We start from the raw sequence: 27,860 nt of genomic DNA, 5'->3' as shown, positions 1-27,860 counted from the left end.
TTGTATTCTGACATGTATTGGTGACTCGACAATTTCTCAACACTTATTATGACATTATCAGCTATAATAAATTCTTTTTTCGAAGTAATATATTGTGGAATGACTTTCGTTAATATTTTCTGAATTTATTTAGTTGAATTATTTTTATGTATATAAATATATATGAAGTGGCTGTGAGAGTATCTTAGTATAGTTGAATACAACTATATCAATTCCTTAATACAGGTGAATACAACATGTTGAACATAGTTGAATATAGGTTAATAATACAGTTTAATTCAATTGACTTTGGAGGAATACACTGTAATACAGTTGAATACAGATCTGGACAGCTGGTTGAAACAGTTGAATGGATGCAGCTAAATATACTTGCATACCAACTGTAGACAACTGATAAATACACTTTAATACAACTGAGTTGAACTGAATAATATAGATTAATACAATCAGCTAAACATAATAATACAACTAAATACAACTGCTTAATACTGAAAGATAAAGCTGATCTTATGCAGCTGAATACAATTCAAAAATTGGCATTAACAAAAATCATTCAGCATACATAAAGTTTCAGAAATTGTAACTAACATGTGCGTTAACTAAAACCTGTTCAAGCAAACTTAACCAAATTTCAGCATGTAAGTAAATAGCATCTACGACCAAAACCACTACAATCAGTATCATTGTTCAAGCTAAACTCAAAAAAAAACTAAAGCTATTCTAAAACTATCTGCATCTTTGCCTCCGACTCAGAGATTTGCCTTTAAATATTTGAAGGTGCTTCACTCTCGCTTATTGCATCAGCATCTATCTTGCGCATAACATAGTCCCATAACAGAGCACCATATCTTTGACGGAGAAGAGTGGCATCAAATGGTGTTTTTTGTGTAATCTCTCCAATAGTGCTCAGAAACTCCGCGAAGGCTGCAACATGCACTCCACAATCCCTAAAAATAATTGATTGAAACAAAATATAAAATAATTAATACAATTAGATTTGTATAAAATATATAAGAATGATGATTGGATACTTACATGCTGCCCGCTTTCTGTTGAGGCAGATTTGGAACGAAGATAACTTCAAAAGGTTCGTTATGATCCTTGTTTGTGTATGCGGGGTAAGCATACCAGTCAATGCCTTGACTATCTCTGTAAAAACCACTAATTGACAGATACAGAGGTAGTAGCTTAGCTAGCTTTACAATCTCAGAGACTACGTATGCATCATGACCGGAAGACGTGTACGAGTCGTACACTTTGATACATCTATCTTTGAAAGTCACAACAACCAACACCCAATGAAGTTTTTCCTTCAAGTTCACCGGTATCAAGACATTATCCACTGTATGCCAGGGTACATTAGCATGTTATCTGTAGCCCCTAATATACTCACATACAACGTCTTCTTGTTTGGCTACATTAGCATTACTATCTGTATCTTCACACCTGTCATATATTTCAGCTATTCTTGTCTTGAATATACAATCAACAATAGTAAACGTGAAGTCCCTATGCTGATTGTACTTGCCCATCTTTCGCAAATAATAGAATATGACATCCATATGCTATAAACAAAAGAGGTTGGTAGATAGTGTGAGTTTATTTGCTTGAACTAAGAAATAATATATATGAATACCTCAATACAGATGCTAAAAAAAGTTGAATACAAATGAATACAGAAAATAGAGGAATACACTGTAATACAGGTGAATACAACTGTATTCAGATTATGGACTACAGTTGAATTCAACTGACATTGAATGAATACAACTAATTCAATTCCTTAATATAGGTGAATACAACATGTAGAATAGAGTTGAATATAGGTTAATAATACAGTTCAATTCAACTGACTTTGGTGGAATACACTGTAATACAGTTAAATACAGATCTAGACAGCTGGTTGAAACAGTTGAATTTAACTGCCATTGGATGAATACAGGTAATTCAATTGTTCAATACAGTTGAATACAGCAGTTTCAATAAAGTTAACTATAGGTTAATAATACATTTCAATTCAATTGACTATAGCTGAATACATAGGAAATCAGAGAAAAATACAACTGAATACAGCTGAATAATACAACTAAATACAAGTTAATAAAATAACATGTTATTATTTAAAGATAAGATTATCATTTTTGGGAAAGACTCACATTGTCATCCCATAACTTCCCATAAATGGATAGAAGTAAAACCAGTTTTTGGAATCAACTTGATCAACTCCAAAATCCAATGGAATGTGAAGTATAGACTTGTTTTTCTTGTAATGGTCGTCGAGATTACCTCTACAAGTATGATATAAAACTCATTATGTACATACCTTAAAAAAATGAAAACATAATACAATGAACGGGGGAAAACTCACTTCTGATCATGTCTTGCTAGAAGACCTTCACGAACCCACTTGTCATATTCTTGAATGAGTAACATAGGATGTGGCCCCATTATTGGATCTTCCTCAAACGGGTGTCTTTTCTCAAAGATGGGTGTCAACTTTACAGAGGAACATGCTGTTAATTGAATTTGTGTTTATGGACTACTATAAATGATTCAATCACGATGAATGTTGAATATTACGTTTGTAAAATCACTTACCTCCTGAGTCGAAGTTAGACTGATAAGGCGAAGAGTTCCATCTACTTGGTCGCCTATTTCGTTGAGGTTGCACTGGTGTGGCTTCATCTTTTTTTGCACTGGCATGAACAACTATTCTAGTTTATGGAATTTGACTGGGTAGAAACTTGTCGTCCAGTTCAAATTGAGAAACATAGAATTCTTTAGATACATCCTCTTGGTTTGTGGTAGATGATATGATGGACGGTACCTCTGAAATAGTTTTCTGGTAGTTGTATGTATCATTGTTAGCATGGTAACTTAATGTTAGAAAAAAGATTAAATACATATAAGTAGCTTGTATACATTACAGAAAATACAGATTAACCAAGCAGAATACATGTAAATACAGTTGAAATAAAAATAAATACGGCAGTTTAAAGTGATATTACAGATTAAGTGTAACACAGTTATGAATACATCTAAAAAAATATGCTCAATATGTTAAGATTTAAAAGTCAGAATACATATATATAGAGCTGAATAACAGTTAAATACAGCAGTAAAATGGCTAGATTAAAACATATATGAATACAGCTAAATACATATGTTCAATATGATAACTGCTTTTATACCTCATTATTATCTCCGACATCTGTGTCAATGCCACCATCATGTCTCACTATGGGTTCAGTTTGCTGATTTTGTTGAAGATGGTCTGAAAGCATCTTGAAGTTATCATTGATCAATGTCCTTAGAGACTTGAACTCTCCAACAACCTTAACAGTACAAAATAGTTAGAAAAATACTAAAACACATAGCTATCAAACTTTATTGATTAATCGGTGGGTAAATACTCACGTATTCTTTGAATGATTTTAGGTCTTTCCTCAAAGAAGATACTTCCTCATTTTGGCCTTCTGGGAGCTGATGGTTATGCACAAGTTTATGTCCAATGTCAGAAACACAAACAGGAGGGACTTTGGGCTGATATTCTAGTTCTTTTGTAGGAATCTTGGGTTGTTCCTTGACCTTCTTATGTGGCGGTGATGAAGATGGACCAACACTTTCAACATGTTTCTTCTTAGATTGAAGATTGGGTGTAGGAGAAAAGTCATCTATATCCTGTCCCGATTTGTCTGAATGCGCAGGAGTAGGTATTTTCTCAATATCGACGCACACTTGAGGAACCTGAATAACAGCAAGCTCTATATCTAGAGGAGTGATGTCCTTGAACATAATCTGTGAACAAAAATAAGTTATGACTTACAAAAAACATATTAATGCATAACTGTATAATGCTATATTCAGGTGTATTTAACTCTGTTGTATTTAGAATGTATTAAAATGTATTAATATGTATGCAAGTATTCATGTATATAAGCTTATGAATCCAATGTATATTACAGTAGGCTTCCCTCTAACTGAATGCAAATGTATGCAAATTATAGATGTATTTGTGTTCAATTATCTTCAGAATATTGATAACATTTGTATATTACTGTGTTTCCAGTGTCTTTGAACATGCCGTTCGTTAGATAAGAAAATGTTGGTTGATTTACGGTGGTTCTCCAATTGAGTATTCTGGGGACCACGTCGCAGACTCGGACTGCAATTTTGGAATCAATAGAAGAACAGCACTCATAAAACCACACCTGCATAGCTAGGGGCATCCCAGCTATCCTGTAATACTTCTTCAAAGCATCCATCTTCTTGCTAATCAAGTTTATCAACAGCTTAAATGCTTTAATACCCCAATGATATTCAGAATAGCGCCCACTCTCTACTAAGTCAAAATCTAGCCTCGGTATAGTTGCACTATTCTTCTCAGATGAAAATATAAAGGTGTGGATGAAATACAACAAAGATATCTTCAAAGCATCCTCATCATTGTCGGGGCCCCATGCCTTGTCATTGAAGCATTGTCTCAAGTGTTTCTTCTTTACAATATTAGCACTTCCAAAATAAGTCGCAATAAGCCGGTTAGGAGGAGTTTCACTAAACTCAAAATCTTCATCTTTACCTACACATTTGAGGCCAGTCACAAGCGCAAACTCCCTTAATGTGAAATGTAATTCAGTACCATTGACGTATACTGCAAATACATTGTTTGGAGTGCCATTTAACTGTCGAGCCATGAAGCATCTGAAGAGTTGATGTTGAACATCAAATCGCTTCATTTGAAGAAATGAGCCAAAGCATGTATTGCCGAATTGTTGGAACTGATCGGGAGTAAGCTTATCTTTTAGCTGGGATACTATATCAATGTTAGTGTAACTACTAATATGGGGTGCTAATTTTGGCTGGTGTTTCACAAACAAATCAATTCCCTGCAATGAACATTGAAAGATACATGTTAATACAGATGAATATATTACAAAAATACATATTAAGTTTTTTTGGAATACATGTAAGACATGATACAGTGACAAGGCCAAATGCATGTCAGACAACTACAAACACTTACAGAAGACTAGATACAGTGACTAGGCTAAATATATGCTAACATACTTTGTAACATACATATATAATACAAAATATTTAAGATGAATACACCTGAATACATATGAATGCATATGAATACATTTGAGGTCAAACTGGACAATTGAATTATCGCAAATATACATTAGCAAACGCTAAATACACATGAATACATATGAATACAGGTAAGATTACATTAAAAATGAACTATTGAAAACAACCAAATACACATGAATACATAAACATACTATAGAAGAAACAGAATACACTATACAAAAAGGTACAAAAATACAAGAAGATACATATGAATACAACAGAATACATGTAACAAATACCAATTACCTTTTGGTTTCTTGAATCTTTCACAGGGTTTTTCCTCTTTGTGCCAACTTGATTTTTGGTTTCTTTTGAAGCTTCATCAACTTGGACTTCTTTCAACTTGTCATTGTGTAATTTACTTCTTCTTTCATCAACTTTGGATGCTGATAAACCTGCAAAATCTTTCTCCGCTTGAGTCAGTTGCAACGAGAAAGAGGGCCCATCAAAATAGAGAATTTTGGTGGGTATACCTCTGGGTAGTCTGTTGAGTGGAGTTGCATCCGACATTAGAGAGAAAACTCAAAGAATCCTGGTGATTAACAATACAAATGGAAGATATATCAGAAAATTGTGTAAATTCGGTAAAAAAACTTATAGAAACAAACTTATGAAAAAGCAATTTCGAAGTAGTTGAATTACCTATGGGGAGAAGATTTCCAAAATACAACTGTGAAGCTCTAAAAAACACTTGAGAACCAACTTGCCCGTCAAAATACGCTTGAGAACAGTTGCGAAGAAGAATGGCGTGTGGGGTGATAATGGCGGAGAAGTATACGCGATAATGACGGAGGAGGGTTTTTGAAGTGTATGGAACGTGTGTTTGTGGGAGAAGAGGGAAAAGTGTATTGAAGAAGAGAGAGAAAAGCTGATGAGAGGAGATATACGCTAATTAGGTGAGAGAAAATAAAAAAAAATGAGATAGAAAAATATTTTATAGCATATATTAAGCCTTAATTTTAGGATGGAACTAAATTTAAATTTTTTGCTATAAACTAAAAAGGGTATTTATAGAATGTAATATTTTAAAAGGGTATTTATAGAATATAAATAGGGTACTAACCTATTCTATAGGTGGTAAAATTTTCTTTATTGTTTAATATGAGAAGACAAAGGTCATGTTATGGATAAGGCCACATAATTCAAGTCTAATAGATTTAAAAAAATAAAAATTTTAAATAATAAAAACATATTAGAGCTAAAGAGAGGATATTTATACAATAAATTAATTTATAAATAAAATAAAGTAAATATACAATACTTACAAATATTATTGGTAAATTTAAATAATTTAAGAATTTCGAGCAATACTTTTAAATAAAATAAATATTAAAGAACAATAATATTTAATAAAATGGTAAGTTAATAAAAAGTCACGTGAAAACATGTAATACTATAAGATTATTCTTAAAAATGGAAGGAAAAGATTATTTGAACTTGAAATTAGAAATTTCTTAAAATTATGATAAGAATGCTCAAACTATGAATAGAATCACGAAATTGAAGTCTTACTAGATTTTTTTAAAAAAATTGATAACAAATTCAAAATTTAACAATAAAAAATAAATGTCTAATGTAGGTAATTTTACTAGCGAACATTAGAAGTCAAATTTGTACCTTGAAACTAAAAGAGAAAGAAAATTTAATTGGATGTAATAGAAAAATAATTATAAGAAAATTCAAATAGATTTGGAACATAATAATCAAAGAACTTATGTATTAATATTTTAGACAATTCAAAGTTGTTGTTTAAAATAAAATATGATATTATTTTAATTATAGGCAAATATTAATGTTAAAAAAACATAATTAAAATTTCATAGTAGGAAAGAGAATATATAAAAAGAAAAATAGAGAGCTTAAAAATATTATCAATATATTTAAATGATAAAAGAGTTCTGATTAAGAGGATAAAAGCATAAAATACATTAAAGTTCAATATATATAAAGGGTAATACCAAACCCTACATGTGAGAATATACTAGGTATGTTGTTATTAAAAGGGTAATAAGTAAAATATTAAGTCAATTGGTAAGCTAATAAAAATCACATGATATTATACAATATTAAGTAATGAATAATGCAATAACTATAAGCTAAGAACGAAAAAACAGTCTAAATATGTAGAACAATAAGATTTATTTGAAGTTGAGTTGAAAAACAAAGTGATAGTTAAAATTTTGTTAAAATAACATGATCTAATGTGCTCAAACAACATATATTACAATATGATATGTTTAGTGTTTTTTAATATTGATTGCAAAACGAAATGAAAATACTAAAATCAAGGGGTTGGTTGTTACAGATATAAAAAAGAAAATAGATTATCGATTATGAGATTTGAGAAATAGTTTCATGTCCTGCTTCTTAATTAATATTTAATGGTTATATATATATTTTTAATTGGAAGGTTTATATTTTAAGGTTATTTTCACATAATTCAAATAGCCCAAGTCAGTTTTTACATGGTTTGTGCGGGTACTAATCTACTATATTAAAAGCACGAAGCCCCTTAGCGAAATGTCGTTCGCCTTTTTTAGCCTTTAAAAATAAAATCCTTATTGGACAAAATAGTAATTAGATTATTTTTCCTAATATTTATTACTTCAAAATCAATTAAAATATTTTATTATTAAATCTTTCCTTGTTTAAACTATGTAAGAATTTCTAATATTTAGGACTTTAATTTTTTCTATAACTTTACCGTGTATAAATCATTTTCTTAACTGAACAGTAACATAACCATAATACTTTTTCATGATAAATTTCCTAATATTTAGGATTTTGCAATATGAAATGTATAATTTAGCATTGTGATATGCACAACTTACGTCTCCAATTGCAAAAAGAGACTGAATTTTGTTTTTTTTCAATAGTTGTTTAATGAAACATCTTTTCTTTTTAGACTCTTACTATGGTTTTGAAAATTGAAATGCAAGAACTATGCATCTTACATCTCTAATAGTTTAAAAAAAATAAAAACTCCTTTATTTAGGAGTTAGGTTAGCTAAAGTTTATTGGCAATTAAATATTTCTAATTATTTTATTTAGGTAAAAATTCCTAACTTTTAAAAATTTAAAATTACAAATTGCTTGCTTAATATTAAAAACTTTAAAATTATCTAAGATTTTTATGGACAATTTTCAAAGGCATGTAATTGTGGATTCTGTGTTTGCAAAGGTAACGAAGTGTGCTAATAAATACTAAATTATCATCTACTATTAATACTCTTAAACTCAACATCGAATTTCAGAAATATTTTTGAAATGACATTTAACAATTGTACGTTAAGTATACATATCTTAAAAATATTTATATATGTTTCAGAATTTTATACTTATTGATATGGGGTACACGCGCAAAACACGTATCCAAAAATTAGCACTATATTAAAATTATAAAGTCTCTTAGCAAAATATCGTTTGCATATTTATGCCTTTAATAATAGGTTTAACTCTAAACAAAATAGTCATTTAATTATTTTTCTTAGGATATTTAATCATTTCCCTAATTCTTAGGATTTTGAAATCAATTAAATTTTATTTATTGAATCCTTCCTAATCAAAATTAGATAGGAAGTCTTAATATTAAAAGTTTAAATTCCATTTAGATTCTATCACTTCAATGGAAACACATCAAATTGAGCATGTAAATATTTGAACTTTTACGAAAGTTACCTTACATAAGTAAAAGTATATAAAAATTGTAGTTAAATATGTACTATATGAGTTCTAAAATAAAAGCACACTAATAATATTGCATATTTATAGGAAGATACATAGTGCAAAATTTCTTCCTAAATTGAGTAACTAGATAAATAGGACACAATAGTAATTAATTTAAAAAACTTATACCTTTTTTTAAAAAAAAATTCTTTTACAATAACTCATAAATAATTTTTAATTTAAAATTTATATATATTAATAGGAGATACAAGACTAATACTAGTTAGTACTAGTAAGAAAAGAAAGGGATAATGTAAAATGAGGAAAATAAGAGGCGCGGGAAGTTTTCTCCAGTTTCTTCTCTCAAAAGCTTCCATAGTACGAAGTCACAGACAACAGCGGGAGGGAAAGCAAAGTAATTTTCCTGTCGTCAATGGGGTCAGCAAGTCCCAAACACACCTGCCTCAAACTGGAAATTTCCAGCAAGACGCAGAAGGAACGAATATTCGTGAAAGGCACGTGGTTTTCTTCTCACTTTGACCTCTTCATCACTGACGGTCTCGAAGCTTGGATTTGCCTTGGTATTTTCCCTTTTATTCAAACTCAAATTTACATCCCCAATTTGTTTAATTTATCTCCTGAACTTAGTTTAATTGCGATTCTTCACATTTACTTTGTAATTATTGGGGTTTTTTCCGTGTAGCGTCGGAGGAAGAGGTAGAAGAGAGAGCTTCTCAATGGGATCAACCCGTTTCTGAGTATATTGATTTGGGTGAAAAGTATTTGGGATTTCAACAACCCGGTTCTGTTTATGGCTTTGATGATGCTGGCCCTGGCCATAAAAGGGTCAGCTGTTCCTGATTTTCTTTAAAACCTAGTTTATTGCACATTCAATTATTTCCTACAGTGATATCTCTGCGTTGAGTAAATTTCTTAAAAGAACAGAAATGACACCCTAAATATGAGATTTTAGTTTAATCATGTAACACTGACTTGTTGATGAAGCCCCTTAATGTTGTAATTTTAAGACTCGTGACTGACTCTCTATACTCTTGAATTTTTTTCAGTATATCTGTCATTTCTTTGTTAATTTGAGCATATTGTAGGAATTGTTGGTTCAGACTTTGTGTTGTTGATTCACGAATTGCTCAATTTGATTTGAGATGTTGCAGTAGCCTTGTATATAAGTTAATTCCTGGTTCAGTTTGCGCTCATTGAAACACCCTTCATAAGACAGTCCTACTGCTAGAACTCAATAGCTTGGAGCAAGAGGGCGGGGTCAGCTTGGAGGCTTGACAAATTAGTGATTTTAGCCATATGCACCAACTGTTTATTGTTCTTGCTTCTTAAGTCTATTGTGGTGCGTCGTAGGTTTATAGTACATCTCACATACTTTGCTTTGAATTGCTTCATGAATGCCTAAAGAGCAAGAAATTTATCTAGCTTGAAGTCGATGTAGCTGAGATACATATATCTTTATGGCATTATTGCAAGTCTGAAAAGCTATGATGTGCTTACATACCCTGTTACTTCCTTTTGATCTTTATAGCTCTCATGGACATTTGAGAAAGAAGGCACAAAGCTGGAGTGGCGGTGGAAATGCCAACTGTCTCATAATAGCAAGAAAACTACCGCAGACATCTTGGACTTTCTCATGGATGCAAACATTAGACTGAGTGTAAGGATCATGATTCCTGTACTGTCTCTTATTCACAATATTTTAATCCAATTTTGTAGTTTATTTCAATTCTATTGATCTGTCATCTAATTATCTATTTGCTGATAATCAGATAAACTTAAGTAATTAGGATCTTTTATGCATAACATGAGTTACAGCCAGTGTTAACTTTCGTCCATGGATGATGACGGAAAACCGTTCTTAGAAATGTTGGGAGAGGATGTAATACTTCTGCACGAGTTCCTATAGTTTCCTATTGTATTCTTGTTGATTCGAATAGTTTGGCAGCGGTTAGTTGCACTGTTACTGCATGGTTGGTTTCCCCCAAGGGCGGATTTATAGGCTTAAATATGGGGCACGTGAACCCATGGTCTCTTCGTAAAATTAGATATTTTATGTACATATTTTCAGAAATTGGTATAATATTAACTGTTGGCACTCATGCTCCAAGAAGATTGAATGGTCCATTTGGTTGAATGTTGAGTTATTGTCCAAGAGATATAGGGATCAAATCCCACTAGATACATTTTTTCTTCCTTTTTTTAGTAGTGCACCCATGTACTAGAAATCCTAGATCCGCCTCTGGTTTCCCCCAATGATTTTCTAGATGAGTACTGTTGCTACTTTACCAAGAAAGTTTAGATCTGTACCCATTCAAGCTTGGTGCCTGGTTGTATCTTGGAACATGAAAGTGGAATCATATTGGACCGATAGATCACCTGCAGTATGATATGAGAATATGCTTGGAAGTTTGTGATTTTTTATAGTGGACAGTAAGTTGCAACGTTTTCCCATCTGAATATGCCTAGGCATTTTTAAAGAAGGGGAACTTGTGTATCTGTCCCTAAGAGACGTTTTAGGACTGCACTAAATTCATCCTCATCTTGAATAATTGAATATAAAGAGAACAATCCGAAGACATCCTCATTTCTGGTGGTGTTACCTACCTCTTGTTAATTGATTTCCTTTTTTCTTCTTTCCGGTGCAAGGAAAAAATTAGTGTATATATAATAATATATATTCAGTGAATATTCAAGATACTACAGCTTCGATTCCTGCTTTTGCATTACCAGCATATCATACCTATAATATTTAACATGGTAAATTGAAATATTTTCTGTCATCTTGATTCTCTGTTATCTTTGCTTTAGAAAATGTCAGCACTCTTCTTTTCTTCCATCTAGACAGCATTTTATATGGTTCTGCAGTTAGTATGCTCTCACAATTTTTTAAATTTGATTGAGAAATGATGAGGTTTTGATCAATTCATGTTGAGACACTGCTTTGAAAATATTAATTACGATCTGTTTGTTTCATCTAAAAGTTCTAGGTACATTGTTATGCTGTGTGAAAGCCCTTGCCAGTTTATTTGATTTAACTTCTCACGAGTTATTTGATTTAATAGGATGAAGTTGTCAGTAAAACTCAATCATTTGAGAGGCTGAGAGAGGAGGCTGAAAAATGTTTAACACAAAGCGAGAAACTCAGCAAAGAGAAAGAAGAATTTGAATCTGCAATATATGCAAAGGTGCTGTTTTTAGTCCAAGCACTAGGATCTGTTATTATTTCACTGTTGGTTGCGATATATTAATATTTTGATCTTTCTTTTAACATCATACAAGGTATATCCTGCTACCCTTTGTTTTCTTGGCAACGGTTTAATTAGGCTTAGGAGAGAACATCCCAAAAGAGTTGGTTTATAATTGGTCATGACTGTGGTCCTTTTACTTCCAGTTTGTTGGAGTCCTGAATTCAAAGAAGAAAAAACTCAGAGAACTTCGCGATAAGCTCTCTAAACAGGGACCTGCTGTTCAAGAGCCGGTAGAAGAGGAGGACACACAATCTACAGACAGAACTGAGACCTTTGATGAGGGAAGCGATGACGAAAAAAGTGAGGAGGAGGTTGAGAAGGAAGATGTTGGCACTTCAAAAGATGTTCCAGCCAGAAGGGGAAGGGGTCGTGGGCGAAAGAGAAAGTAAATATCGAAGCAGCATTAGCACCATTTACAGTATCCTAATCATCCTTTGCCTCTTTGTCTGAATGCTTTCAATTTTATCTTTCTTTTCACGGAGAATGAGGATGATATGCACTGTTGAACTTGTGAATATTTCAGATATTCGGCATTTGTCTGATATCGTCTCGATGCCCACTGTTTCCCAAAGCATCGATACCAAATTCTGCGTTTTTTGTTTTGGAAAAAAAAGAGAGAGACAATTCATGCAACAAACTTCGAAAAGAGAAAGAGTAAAACCAAGCATAAAAACCCTCGGAATTATAAAATAATTAGAATTCTCCATTGTATCACTTACGAAGACAGTGAAAGGGTAAAACCAAGCACAAAAGCCCACGAAAATTATAAAATAATTAGAATTCTCCACTGTGTCACTTACAAAGACCATGTATCCCGTACAAAATTCAGGTGTAAACCCCTTTTACTTCTACTCTTCTCCCTTCTCCATGCTGACAAATTAAGACACCCGCATCTAAATCTAGAGTGTTGCTCTAAGAACGGACCAGTTTCCTAATTATACCATTGGATGAGAAGTGTTCTCAGCATGTAATTTTGACCTATAAGTGCTCCTAAAAATAATTTATTTATTATTATTAACTTTATTGAATTTTAGGAATTTTATTTTATTCAATTAGTTTGCATATTAATTGCATTATATGCATGCATAATTACAAAAAAAAAAAAACTGTCTTTTGAAGCATTTTAGGATAGTTAAGAAGCATAATTAGTTAATTAATTAGTTCATTAGTGGATTAGATATTTATTTTGTTTAAATAATTAATTAAATAGGCCATTAGTGCAAAATAAGTTTAAATTAGGGATGTCTAAAGGGAGGGAATTTCTCGGAACTGGTCCATACCAATACCGATCCATCCCGGTCTGATTGAGGGATAGGGGTAGGGGATTTAGGCAAAGGGAACGGGGAGTGGGAGGGTACCGGAAAAAGTATCGGTAGACCGGTCCGTGTTATACCCTTAAGTTACCAAACTAGTATTGGTCTGATACCGAACCGGTACCCTACATTTAATATTGTTTTTAAATGTAGCCATTTTTTTTACCGTCAGCCAAATGCTATTTTAAAAAAAATAGTCATTGGCAACAGCCAAAAATTGCTATTTTTGCTTCCCTAGCCCCCTAACATCCTCTACCCCCTAATTTATGTTTTTAACCCCTAAGTTTGTAAAAATACGCTTTGACTCTATTTAAAAACTATAATACCCCATTTCATTCTTTCAGTTTGCACACAAAACTCTCCTATCTCTCCAATTCTTTATTTCTCTCTATCTCTAATTGCAATTGACGTTTTAGCATTATATTATTTTGATATAAAACTTTTAAGCATCAATATCAAATATATGGAGGCGTATGTTTTTCTTGGCACTATACTACTAGTTGGAGAAATTGTCTTACATCAACATCAATTATATGTCGGCGTTTGGTACATTCATACCAACTTTTATTAAATTTTTCATTTATTTTCGTTATATTTATGTTGCTATTTATTTTTATTTAATTATTTATTATTAGAAATGACTCCTGAAATAGTAAAAAACATGTTTAAAAATTGACTAAGGGTAATGCTAGTTTTAGTAATCCTAATCCTCTTGATGACGTTATCTAAGTAAATGAAACACCTCTCTATCATGATGTTAATATTAATTATCAACCACTATATCACGAAGCACTGCAAGCACAATATGATGATTATGAAAATTTAAGTGAGGATGAAGAGAACTTAGATGAAATACCCACTAGTCCTGCTCATGCAACTCTAACTTAGAGTCAATCTCAGTTTGGAGCTGATATTCGGTACCTCCCATTAGACAACCAATTGAACATAAAAAAGGATTAATTTTTTGGCAATGGTTTACGCATGATACAGGTAATGAAAAACTATTTGTAAAATTTGCAACAATGATTATCTTTTAAAGATAAATTTGCTCATGGCGGAACGGGAGGTTACAGAAGCATATGGAACTTCATCATAAAGCTTTTTGGCTTGCTAGGGAGGGGGATCTCCATTCTAAAATAAATCCTACTCATTCCGGGCAGGGCTCATACTGTACAACTACAAATTAACCCAGTGATGGGAAGTCTTCTCCATTATAATCTAAAAAAAGTACAGAGAAAATATAACAAAAATGGTTGTTGTAGAGGGTTTGACTTTTAGTTTTCCGTCATCTAACGGGTTTCTTTGTTACATACAATAAACATATAATCATGATTTTTAAGGTTTTTCTAGAACAACTATTAGAAATGATGAAAACGGTTCATATTAAATACTCATATAATAGAAAGACACGTGGAACCAGATACAGATGAAAAGCGAGGCAGATGGAAGTCAAGACCAGAGGCAACAATCTTGGTTAGCACTAGGAAGCCCTTGAAGGGAATATTGCTCATAAAGACAAATGAATGACTATCATCCGATAGCATTCAATGAAGAATATTCTGCATTATTAAATGCATAGTCCGCTATAGAGAATATGGTATTCGTAGCCTGCCGTTGAATGGCCTCGATAATTGTCATTTAAGAGAGGCTTGATCCTAGGACCTTATTCCTTAGGTGCCATTATAAATAGGGATTTCAACAACCACTGTAAGAACATAAATTTTCTGACAAACTTATGCTATGCACATTATTCTAAGCTCAATGACATTTTATTTCTCGTTTATGGTTATTACTATTGTCTTCAGAAGCTCTGCACCCGGAACCGAGCTATCTGCTATCTCATCTTGATTTCAATGCTAAGTCTTGTATTTTATTTAATTTATGTATCATTTTGGGATCAAATTAATTCGCTTGTCTATAAATTACGTATAAATTCACTGTACCATTTTACGAGTAAACAGTTTGGCCCCCATTGTAGGGTTTAGACAATTGCATAATTGGGTTGATCCTTGCATCTATTAATAACCTGTTTAAATTCTTTGTCTCTTAGCAAACAATCATAAAAAATGGCAGATAATAATGTCAACAACACACACAACATGGAGGCCCAAGGAAATCAGCCTTAACACGAAGATTCAATAAGCGATATCTGCAATGAGGAGGGCGTAGCCACGCTGGTCCATGGGGGACAGTATCCACAACACGTTCGTGAGGCAACTCCTGATGATACTGAAGATACGTTATGGAAATAGTGAAAATCTTATAGGAGCAACAAATGGCTATTATGGGCCACCTCTCACGATAAGACCAGGTCATGGCAAAGTTGAAGTAAGCGTTGTCGGGCACTTTGAACAACGTGAATAGAAGAGGTCCAATTCCTCCCACAAACCAAAAAACATAAAGGGTTGATAACAACACCCCGAGGGGTGAGGTCGACATCAGACCTGGTAACAATAAGGAGAATGATACCTTTAAATCGAATTTGTGCAGTTATGAGGGAAATAAACACCCGAATGGATCAAATCTCGGGTGCACTGCCGGTGTTGAAAGGACTAGACTCAAAGAAGTACACCCAATTGCCGTTCAAACCAAGTGAGGCACTAGAATTGATCCTAAAACGGTTAAAAATCCCAGATGTGCCGAAATATGATGGGACTTCGGATCCTCAGGAACACATCACCAACTATACAATGGCAGTAAAAGGAAACGACCTGGCTCCGCACGAGATTGAATCAGTCTTGTTGAAGAAGTTTAGGGAGACTTTCACAAAAGGGGCCCTGGCATGGTATTCACTTCTGCCCGAGCACTCAATAGATTCCTTCGAGATGCTTGCAGATTCTTTAATCAAGGCCCACGCCGGGGCCTGGAAGGTACATGCCCGAAAGGCTGATATATTCAGAATTTCACAAGGAGAGTCTGAATTGCTGCGGGAGTTAGTGAGCAGATTTTAGAAAGAGAAGATGATGCTCCCGGTCATCCTGGACGAATGGGCAACAGAGGCATTTACTAAGGGGATAAATCTGAGGAGTGCTGATGCTTCCCGGAAATTAAAAGAAAGTCTGCTCGAGTTCCAGGCAACGACATGGGCAAATTTTCACAATCGTTACGAGTAAAAGATAAGAATTGAGGATGACCAGCTCGATTTCCCGGCATCAACCAATGGTCGGGACCGATATAAAAATAAGGAAAAGTTGAAGGATGATTTCGACGCAGATCAACGGTCTTCCAAAGGTCGATTTTTTCCCTACGAGAGGGCCGAAAGACGTGACAGAGGTTTCCGATCGTGGATAGATTTGCTATCAATAGAAGATCTGATCGCAGCTGGAATAATAGGTCATTACAAATTAAGAGTTATCGGGCCCCCGAGACTCTCCCTATCCCAAGCTGTCCGAATACAATTTCAACGTCAACGTAGTGGAACTGGTTTCGGCAATGAGAAATATTAAAGTAGCTCGATTCCCAAGGCCGATGAGATCCGATCCTAGTTAGAGGGATCCCAATCAATGGTGTAAATATCACGGGACTAACGACCATCGGATAGGGGACTATCGTCATTTGCGGGAGGAGGTAGAGACAATGCTAAAAACGGTCATCTGAAAGAATTCTTAAGCGACCGGGCTAAGAATACCTACAGCCACAATCGGGATAAGGCGGAACCCACAAAAGCAGGAGAAGATCCCTCTCGTCTAACAATCAACATGAAGAGAATGAGATTAATGGTGTAATTTTTTCGACAGCAAAACAGACAAAGGTATCAGTGACCCATAACAAGAGACTCCGGGAAGTCGCCGAGGACGACATCACCTTCACGGAGGAAGATACAGATGGACACTTACTACCGCACAACGATGCCCTAGTAATTTCTCTTAATGTTTTATATTTTAAAATTAAACTGTTTTGGTGGACCTAGGAAGTTCAGCCAATATTATCCAATGGAGAGAGATGGAACAAGCCAAGCTGACTGGAAGTATCAATCCGTTTACAAAGCTCCTCACCGGGTTCAATTTAGCAAGCGTAACCACCCGAGGGGATATTCTGCTGCCTACGAATGCCGAAGGGTTAATGAAGATGACCCCCTTTGAAGTAGTAGACGGCGATAAGGGCTATAATATTATTCTTGGAAGACCATGGATACATGAGATGAAGGTTATGCCATCAACATACCATCAACTTTTGAAATTCCCAGCTCCGAAGGGAATTACACAAATAAGAGGAGACCAACCGACAGCAAGGAGATGAACACGATCTCGGTTTTCAGTAGCAAAGGGAAAGAGCATGCGACGTAGCAATTACAGGGACCGACGCCCGCTCCCGAGACAAATGAAGACAAGAAGTGGGAGGAGTTGTCGGACTCTTATCCGATACCAAGATATTTCTAGGTACCGAAGGAAATGGACGTAACCAAATCCACAATGGAAGAAATCGAGCAGGTCACACTGTTTGAGAAATTCCTGAAGAGGAAGTTCCACTCGGGGACAGGATTAAACCCCAAGCTCAATTCAAGATTTATAGAATTTCTTAAATTTAATTTTGACTGTTTTGCATGGTCGCATGCAGATATGACAGGTATTATGCCAGAGGTGGCCGTGCATAAATTAAGCTTAGATCCAAGCATCCCTCTGGTAAGGCAGAAGAAACGCCTTATTGCTGTGGTTAGAAATAAATTTGTCAAAGAAGAGGTAACTCAATTGCTTGAAGACGAAGGTACATAATCTCCTGTTTATTATGTTAGTAAAATTTTAACGGGAGCGGAAACTCGCTACCCACACCTCGAAAAAATGTCCTTAGTTCTCTTAGTCGCCGCTCAAAAGCTTAGACCTTATTTTCAATGTCACCCGATAGCTATGGTGATAACCTTTCCCCTACGGAATCTCCTTCACAAACCTGAACTTTCAGGTCGACTAGCCAAGTGGGCAGTCGAAATAAGTGAATTTGACATAGAGTATAAATCTAGGACTGTGATCAAGTTACTAGTTTTGGCTGAATTTGTAGCTGATTTTAGTCCTGGACTGCTGCCTTTGGCCACCAAAGAAGCAGTGATGGTATCAAAATCGACATCAGGAGTCTGGATCTTGTTCACGGATAGAGCTTCCAATGTAAAAGGGTTCGGGATCGGTATAATATTAATCACACCTTTGGGAGAACCTCTAAGGTAGGCCATAAGGACTATTACCTTAACTAACAATAAAGCGGAGTATGATGCCTTGATTACATATCTCGAGTTGGCCCGGGGATTGGACTCTGAGGTCATAGAAATCAAATGTGATTCCCAGCTGGTAGTAAATCAGGTCTACAGAATCTTCAACGCTAAAGAAGAGCGCATGCAATAATATGTAATTAAAGTCTAGGCTTAATTTTCACGATTCAGGGAATGGTCAATAACCCATATCCCGAGGGAGGAAAACACAGAAGTAGATGCGCTAGCCAATCTAGGCTCGTCCATGGAAATAAAGGGGTCAGACTCCAGTACGGTCGAACAACTTATGCATTTGGTATCTGATGTGGACGGCTATTGTGAAGTAAATGCGACCAATTTTGTCTTGGACTGGAGAAATGAGATCATTGACTATCTCGAGCACGAAAAACTACCTGATGATCCCAAGGCATCCTGGGCGTTGCACACTAAAACAACTCGATACTGCTTCAAGGGAGGTCAATTATATAGAAGATCTTTCCAAGGCCCATTGGACCGATATTTGGGAGCTTCCGAAGCTAACTACGTCATGAGAGAAGTTCACGAAGGAATATGCGGAAATCACTCGGGCGCGGATCCCTTGGTATTAAAGCTAATTAGGGCATGATATTATTGGACCTAAATGGAACAAGACGCTAAGGCTTATATTCAGAAATGTGATAAGTGTCAACGCCATGCACCATTGGTGCATCAACCAGCAGAGCTATTGCACTCGGTTTTGTCGCCCTGGGCATTCATGAAATAGGGGATGAACATAGTCGGTATGTTGCCGCTAGCTCCCGGTAAGGTAGATTTTTTTGATTTTAGCTGACTACTTTTCTAAGTGGGTTGAAGCAGGTCCGTACCAGAAAAATTATGAGCACGAAGCAGTCGATTTCCTGTGGGAGAACATAATTTCCAGGTTTGGGATACCAAAAAAAATAGCCTGCGACAATGTGCCACAATTTATAGGCGCAAATGTCACAAAATTCCTTGAAGACCTGAAAATCAAAAAAATCACATCATCGATGTACCATCTGAGCGCAAACGGACAAGCAAAATCGATGAACAAAGTAATTATTCAAAATCTCAAAAAGAGATTGGAAGCAGCCAAAGGCAAATGGCCCGAAGAGCTACCCGGGGTGCTATGGGCATACCTCACACCTACTAAATTAAGCACGGGGGAGGAACGTTTCTCTCTTGTATATGGAGTAGAAAACCTTGATCCCGGTGGAAGTAGGAGAACCTACCATGAGATACTTCCGAGCGGGCGAAGAAGCAAACAACGAAGCATTAATGGTCAGATTGGAGCTGCTCGACGAACGCAGGGACTTGGCGCATATAAGGATGGCGGCCCAAAAACAAAGAATGTAAAGATATTACAACCAAAGAGCCAATCTCCATTTTTTTAAAGTGGGAGATTTGGTTTTAAGAAAAGTGACTCAAAATAGCCAAGAGATCAACACACGAAATCTGGGTCCAACATGGGAAGGCCACTATCGGGTTTCAGCTATCACCGAAAAAGGATCATACGAATTGGAAAATCAAGACGGAGTAAAATTTCCGAGCAACTAGAATACGACACACCTCAAAAGATACTATTGCTGATGAGCACTGCCTATACTTAAAGTATGTGCTGCACTCTTTTTTCCTTCGTCTAGTTTTTGTCCTAATTGGATTTTTCTGGAAAGGCTTTTAACAAGGCAGTAACAAAAAGCATACTACGAAGAAAGCACCATCACCAGAAGTAAGACCTTTAAATGACAGGGAATGGAAGCAATAAGATACTACGGGATGTTTAGATAGTCTTTTGCTCGATCGCAAAATTCCTACCGGGAAATAAAGCTTGCTATTGGGCCCAAGGTTACCCTGTCATTCACGAGTGCAAGTCACTAGGGGTGGTTAGGTAATCTTTGGCTTTATAGAAAAATTTCTAATGGGAAATGAAGCTTGCTATCAGACCAAAGATTATCCAACCATTCACTAGTGAGATATTCAAAGGAGCAAGACTTCCAGTGTTCAAATTCACATTCTTCGCCTTCGAACATTGGGGGGAATGATAAGAGAATACGGTAATATGATTGCCATATACAACAGGCTACGAAATCTGGGAACAAAGATGTATCATCGGGATCGGGGACTGCGCGGCTAGCCCCAAAGAAACAAGTTGTACAAATGAGCCACAAGTAATGGCAATTTCTTTTTCAACACAACGATTGCTTATGTTATTTAGAAAATGGAGGGAATAAAGTAAAGTCCTTTTATTTTTATCTTGTTTCTTGTCCCAACAATGAATTAATTTTATCATTTGAAAGTTAATCAAGTACTTCAAATGCTAGTGCCATAATGAACAGGAGACGTCCTCTTCAAAAGCACTGTAAACATGAGAGAGACCTCTCTTATGAAACCCTCACAATAAAGGGTTGGTTCCGGAAGAACCTATACCCGGAATCCAAATGCCATCGGGGAAAAATACACTTGACGCCTTGCATAACTCGACACAAAAAAGTAAAATTTACATAATGCTTAAACGAAATAGCACTTTTATATACAACAAACGTGACACGTAGAACAAGTACAAAATATTGGAAAGAAAAACAAAGTGAAAAGAAAGCAAAAAGCTAAACAACTGCATCACCGGAATTCGGGGAAAGGGAAGCATCTGCGCCCTAGGAGAAGTAGGTGGATCTATCACCAGGTAAAGATCTTGGCCTCTATCATCATCCCCTTAAGGTTCTTCTTTAGTTCCCGAGAACTCAGAACTGGAACCAGAAGAGTCAGTTGTATCAGGTTGGATCGGGAGAGCAGTTGAATCCAACTCACGAGCCTTGGCGATTTCGGCATCAAAGTCAATAACGCTAGCTTTGGCCTCTTCCAAGGTTTTTATCCTCATGCTATACATAGAATATATTTTCTCAACAATGAGGGAAGCCGCTTGATGCTGAAATTCTTCCTTAAGTTGGTCAACCTCGGTCGAAAAGTTATTCCCCTCAGATCTAGTGGCTTGGAGGCTGATATCAAGGTTATGGATAGTGGAGTTATAAACTTTATTATGCTCTATGACCTTCCTATGCCTCTCTTCCAACCGGACATGCTTTTCGGCAGCAGTAGTAACCTCTTCAGCTTTGGAGTTCAAGGCTGCCTCCAAATTATTCAGTCTTTTAGTAGAGGCAGCCTCGCGATCAGCAACAACAAGAATAACATTTTGGACCTCAACCCACTTTGCCTTGGCCTCTTCAAATTGTACCCTTAACAGGGCGGCCTATTGGGCTGAGGGTCACCACCTCTTGCTCACTTTGCTGCAACCAAGCCTCCAACTCAACGGCCTCAGCAGCCTGTGCTTCCAGTGTAGGGAGGCAAGCAACAATTTGATCCCACTCGGCCAAAAGTTGATCACGCTCGGATGTGAGTTTTTCTTTATCAAGGATCAACCTCTGAAGGCCCCCAGAAGCAAGGAAGTTAGTCTGCAAAGCAAAAGTTCAAATTAAAAATCTTGCCATAGCAAAGATACAAGGAACAAAAAGGGAACAAATATCGTACTGCTGTAGCATTGTGCATGGCATTGTTTCCCATACATTCTCCCGAGAGACTCTATTTTATTCCTATTTCTCTGAAGCCAGAGGCTTCAAGTAATTGGCAAGTTTCACTGGACGGGATAGTAGATGGCACCTGGTAAAGATCGAGAGGGAAACGCTCCTCTTCCTCTGGGGATCTTCGGAGGGGGACGAATAGTTATGCCCAAATTCCCATGGACTGAGGACTGGGGAGGAGGGACATCCTCCTCTCGGGTGTCCACGACCGGTGGAGATGATGTAGCAGTTGCTGGCAGAGAAGACATGATTGGTGAGGAAGGAGATAAAGCTGATGGAGTTGTAGGTTGAGAAGCAGCTGCATCAAAGGCATTGCTCGTTATTTGTTGCTCGCCAACCGAAAATGGAAATGACCCGGTACCCGACCTCATGGTACTAGGAGAAGCGTCGGGGTCCCGGAAGCGAGAGTTGGAATCTTCCACTCTATCAAACTCTCCCCAGAGTGCCTGGACATCGTTCTTGGTTCAAGTAACTAGCTCAACAAATTGGGCAGTCTGTTGAGTTGATGAAGGTCGTCGTCTTCTATGTAGAGAAGCCCCTTCATCACTGGCTCCTCCATCATCGTCGATCACCATGGTGTCTGTGGCTGGTTCGGGCATGGCGCTCTTCACCTTTTTATTTTTACCCTCGGCCGTTGAGGAGTGTTGTCTTTTTTGTTGCTTGTTCTTTGGTCGTGGACTCCGAGGGTAAGCATTCCTACCGAAGCATATCTGGCGACACCCATTAGGACGAAGGCCTCCTGCAACAACCTCGCCGCGTCTAGGATATTAGCCAAAACGTCCTCCTTAGGGACGGTAACAGAGCCCTGAGGAAGACATAAATTCAACAAAAGGAGAAGTTAGCCAATTTTCTTATATGTGAGATAAAGAACAAGATAAACTCAAGAATCAACTTACCATGATTTTTGGACTTCCACCCATATTTGAGGGCCAGTTCTTTCCATCGATAGGTCGTAGGCGTGCTAACATCCAAAATTTTCTGAACCCACTGATCCGAGCCTTCAACCCTTGGTGGTGTCCACCGAGTTGCTGAAATAATGGAAAAAAGAAGGATCAGTGATAACATGGAATAACCTTTAACTAGAAGAAAGGATAGACGTTGAACTTACATGTACGATTCTATGATTCAGGAAAGGATGGAGTTGTGGCCGGGATGATGTGCCTGGTGGCAACTATAATGAACCGATCCATCTAGCCATAGCCATTATCGTCAAACATGCTGGTGAGCAAATCATGATGACCACATTTGCTGAAGTTTATCATCCCCCCACGGAAAATCTTGGGGGAATAAAGGTTCATCAACCGAGGCAGGGAGAGTTCCTCCCCTATCTCCTGGCATAACCGCCGAAGACAAGCTACCATCTGCCACTCAGAAGGGCTCACCTGAGCCAAGCATACTTGATAGTGGAGGAAAAACTCCAAGATTATGGAGTCAAGTCCCCCGCTCAATGAAAATGGGCCCAAAGTGAAGGGGTGTGTCTAAACATACATAAAAACCTTCTTGGGGAAGGTTACCCGCTCCACTAGGTCGGGAGCGATGATGTTCAAATCATGGAAACCACATTCTTCCTTCACAGCAGGGATGCTAGAAGGACGAATGGAAGAAGGGTATACACCAACAGCCCATGTGCGTGAGTTAGCAGAAGGGAACTTCTCTTCGAAGTCCTTTGCCGTAGTAAGCTTTTTGGGGATAATTGTGCTCACCATAGAAGGAGAATCATCATCAGTGCTTTCTTTGTTCTTTGAAGAACTAGAGTTTCTGGAAGAGGAGGCCATAATTAGCAGAAGGAAGTAAGGATTTCTCTGAAGAAGGAGGTTAAAATCAAAAGTGAGTTGAATAAAGAAAGTTTGAGAGAGTTCGAAAAATTATGAAGTGTAAGAGAAGAAGATTGAATCGTATAATTAAAGAAATAGGCGAATAAAATCGTGGCCATGATTACCTCAAGAACCGACGAAAGTATTGCTGAATCATGGGATAATGCATGTTTGGGGCATTAAATGCGGAGAGACGTGCATCTAATCAACCGTTAGAAACTTTTCAGAGGGAGTTAGTAAATTTTTCGCTAAGAAAGGTATCTTTACCAACTTCTTGATGACACGAGGATATGACACCGAAAGTAGGGGTACTATCTATATAGGGTGAAAACGGTTCATATTAAATGCTCGTATAAAAGAACGACACGTGGAACCAGAGACAGATGAAAAGTGAGACGGGTGGAAGTCAAGACCGGAGGCAGCAATCTTGGTTGGCACCGGGAAGCCCCCAAAAGGAATGTTGCTCATGAAGGCAAATGAATGTCTGTCACCGGATAGTATTCAATTAAGAATATTCTGTAGTATTAAATATATAGACCGTTATAAAGAATATGGCATTCATAATCTGATGTTACACATTCTTCAATGGCCCCCATAATTATCATTTAAGAGGGGCTTGATCCTAGGACCTTGTTCCCTTGGTGCCACTATAAATAGGGATTTCAACAACCATTATAAGGATAGGAATTTTCTGACAAACTTATGCAATACACATTATTCTAAGCTCAACAATATTTATTTCTCGCTTATTGTTATTACTATTGTCTTCGTAAGCTCTGCTCCCAGAACTGAGCTATCTGCTATCTCATCTTGATTTCAATGCTAAGTCTTGCATTTTATTTAATTTATTTATCATTTTGGGATCAAATCGATTCGCTTGTCTATAAACCACGTATAAATTCAACTATATCGTTTTATGGGTAAACAAGGTCGTACTGTTAATGGTTATGATTACTTAACAATTACATGCCATTGGATAGATGACAACTGGTTATGCAAAAATGCATTATTGGTTATAGATCTGTTGATGACTGACACACTAGTATTTTTACTTCTAAAAAAATTAAATAAATTCATACTTTTTTATGGACGGTCTAACAAAACTATTATTGTTACTTTAGACAATGCTTCTAGTAACACTTCTGCTATAGGAGTGAATTACAAGAAAATACACTTGACTTCACACCATAACAAAAAATGGCCCATGTTTTTAAGTTTTACCCGACCTAGCCCATATTGTATATATTTTAAAAGCACTAGCAAATTCAAAATCTTTGTTCTTACAACTATTGCTTCTAAAAGCTATGAAGTTAAATATGTATTCTCACAACCATTGCTTTCACTCTCTTTTCTTCTCACATCTTCTACATATACTTCAAGGGGTCGTCCGCCATTACTGCTTCTCCCCTGTGTCACTTGGTTGCAATATAAGAAAATTGAAGAGTAGAAGTCCACCATTGAAGGTCATTCAAAGCTTTGCTTTCGAAAATAAGATTTTTTGAGGTTGTTAGTTGTTTGATTGGGTATTGTCCCAATTGAATAAAAATATCAAAAGGAGTTCAAAATTTAAATTTGAAGTGATTTGGAGTAGATTTGAGCAACATTTGAGTTAAATTTCATAAAAGACGCAAGAAAGAAGATGAAGTCTGTTTTTTTTTGTATAATTATGTATAATCTTGTATATATAGTGTATATGAGTGTATAAAGGCATCTTATACACTATTATACACTTTTATACACCTTTATACAAGCGTCTGTAGACAAACTTCTTCTACGATTTTCAGTTGTAGTTCTTGTTCAAAACCAGTCCAAATCACCATTAAATGACTTCAAATTTATATACAACCTCCTTATACTATTTCTAACAATTCAAGATAACACCCACTCCAAATTTCTCACAAATCAAATTCAGAATCTAAATCCACATATTTAAGCTTGTTAAAAATCTAATTTTCACCACCCAAATAGATTTGCTTTGTTGAACTAATATTTGAGTTACAGTTACTGATTCAAAAATTAACTTAAAAGCTTGAGCAGTCTTTTTTAAAATTTAAATAGTAATTTCGAGAACCTATTGGAGTTGGATATTGAATCTTAGCATATTATTTTTGGGCTAGTTGATTGTAAATTAAAATATGGGATATAAAATTAAAAAGTAAGGATCCTAGTTCTTATGTGAAAATTTTCCTTTTGAAAACTAGATTAACTCCACCTTTTTCGAAATTATTTCTTATTAGATGTGCATGTCATATTTATAATTTGGTTGTTCAAGATGGACTTACTTTATTTGACACTACTCTTGACAAAATTCAATTTGTAGTTGGTTATATTTTTCGCTCTCAAATACCTGCTAGGTATAAAGAATTTAAGATGCATTGTGAATCTTGTGAATTTCCCTTCAGAAAAATTCCTAAACAAGTTACAACTAGATAGAATTCAGTATATGATATGTTGTCTGTTGCTTATGAATATTGATTGCCTATTACCAACATGTTTCATGCACATGTTTCTTCTATTTAAGATATTATAATAGATGATGATTGGGATACCACTTTTTATCTTATTCAATTTTTAGAAAATTTTTCTATGCTACAAAAGAATATTTTAGGGTATATTATCCAACTATTTCTAGCATGTTACTTTATATAGCTGGAATTTTGATGTTATTTTTTTAAATATAAACAAGAAGAAAAATATGAAGATGCTATTAAAATAATGGATGACATATTTTAAAAAAATATTTTTTTCCTATCCTTGTTATTTATGTTGTTGATGCTGTTTTACATCCTTAAATCAAAGTTATTGGTTCATAAAAGCTTATTGAAACGATTTATGTTAATTTAGAAATTAAAGAAATACAAATACCATCTCTTTCTACTGGTTTGGTTAGCATTCAACCAAATATTAAAGTTGTGTATAACTATTACCAAAGACTGATGAACGTTGTTGCACCAACTACGTCTCAACCTCTTAAAAAGACTGCTACACAAATACCTTTTGGTGCAATTTGAAAAACGATTAGTTAATCACAACCTTCAATAATTAACGAGCTTGATGTTTATTTACTTGCAGGATTTATTGTGCAACGATGCGATCGATCATTTTGCTTTCTAGATCTTCGTTCTCCTTCTTAAGACTTTTCATATGTGCTTTTACTGTTTTATGACTTCCGGAGATAATTGATTTGGGTTTGAAAGGGTTCGGGTTGAATTCAGAACACTTAGTTCTATAATAGTAGCCTAAGGTGACAAAGTTTGACTTGAGTCAACATTTTGAGTAAACGACCCGAAACCGGTATTTGAAGGTCTCAATAGGTCCGTATAATAATTTGGACTTGGGCATATGTTCAGATTGAGTTTCGGGTGATCTAGGAGCATTTCAGTGCTTAATTTTGAAAGTTGGCGCCTTGAAGGTTTTAGAGTTTCTAAAATTTGGTTTGATGTAGACTTTGGCATTATTGATGCCCTTGTGATTTCGAGCCTGAGAATAAGTTCGTATGGTGATTGTAACTTGTGCGTAAAAGTTGGCATCATTTCGAGTTGTCTAAGTATGATTCGTCGTGTTCGGAGCTAGTTGAAGAAGTTTGAAGTTCATAAGTTAATTAATTTGATTTTAGGGTATGATTCTTGATTTCGATGTTGTTATACGTGTTTCGATACTTTGAGTAGGTCTGTATTATGTAAATGAACTTGTTGGTGCATTTCGGGGTCCCGGGTTGCTCGAGTGTATTTCGGACCACCTAGAGTTAAGTCCAAAATAGTAGATTTTCTGCTACTGGTTTCCTTCTTCGGGAACGCGGAAGGTGCGCCGTGTTCACATTGAAGGATTTGGGCTGAGGGATCTTTGTTCTTTGCATTCGCATTAGTGGGGTCGCGATCGTGCAATTTTGGGGCCACTAGTCT

General features: G+C 35.9%; 1 protein-coding gene across 1 annotated transcript; it reads left to right on the top strand.

Moving 5' to 3' along the window:
* The first annotated feature begins 9,123 nt into the window (after positions 1 to 9,123).
* On the top strand, positions 9,124 to 12,610 carry LOC104216260 (DNA repair protein XRCC4). The gene is made up of 5 exons (XM_009766314.2): positions 9,124 to 9,380; positions 9,503 to 9,645; positions 10,349 to 10,477; positions 11,883 to 12,005; positions 12,212 to 12,610. Exons 1-5 carry the CDS (start codon positions 9,233 to 9,235, stop codon positions 12,455 to 12,457), a joined length of 789 nt encoding a protein of 262 aa, XP_009764616.1. The 5' UTR covers positions 9,124 to 9,232; the 3' UTR covers positions 12,458 to 12,610.
* The last annotated feature ends 15,250 nt before the right edge of the window (positions 12,611 to 27,860 follow it).

The sequence above is a fragment of the Nicotiana sylvestris genome, chromosome 6 (assembly GCF_000393655.2).
Source record: "Nicotiana sylvestris chromosome 6, ASM39365v2, whole genome shotgun sequence".
In the NCBI taxonomy this organism is placed as follows: Eukaryota; Viridiplantae; Streptophyta; class Magnoliopsida; order Solanales; family Solanaceae; genus Nicotiana; species Nicotiana sylvestris.
This window is presented reverse-complemented; position numbering and strand designations above follow the sequence as displayed.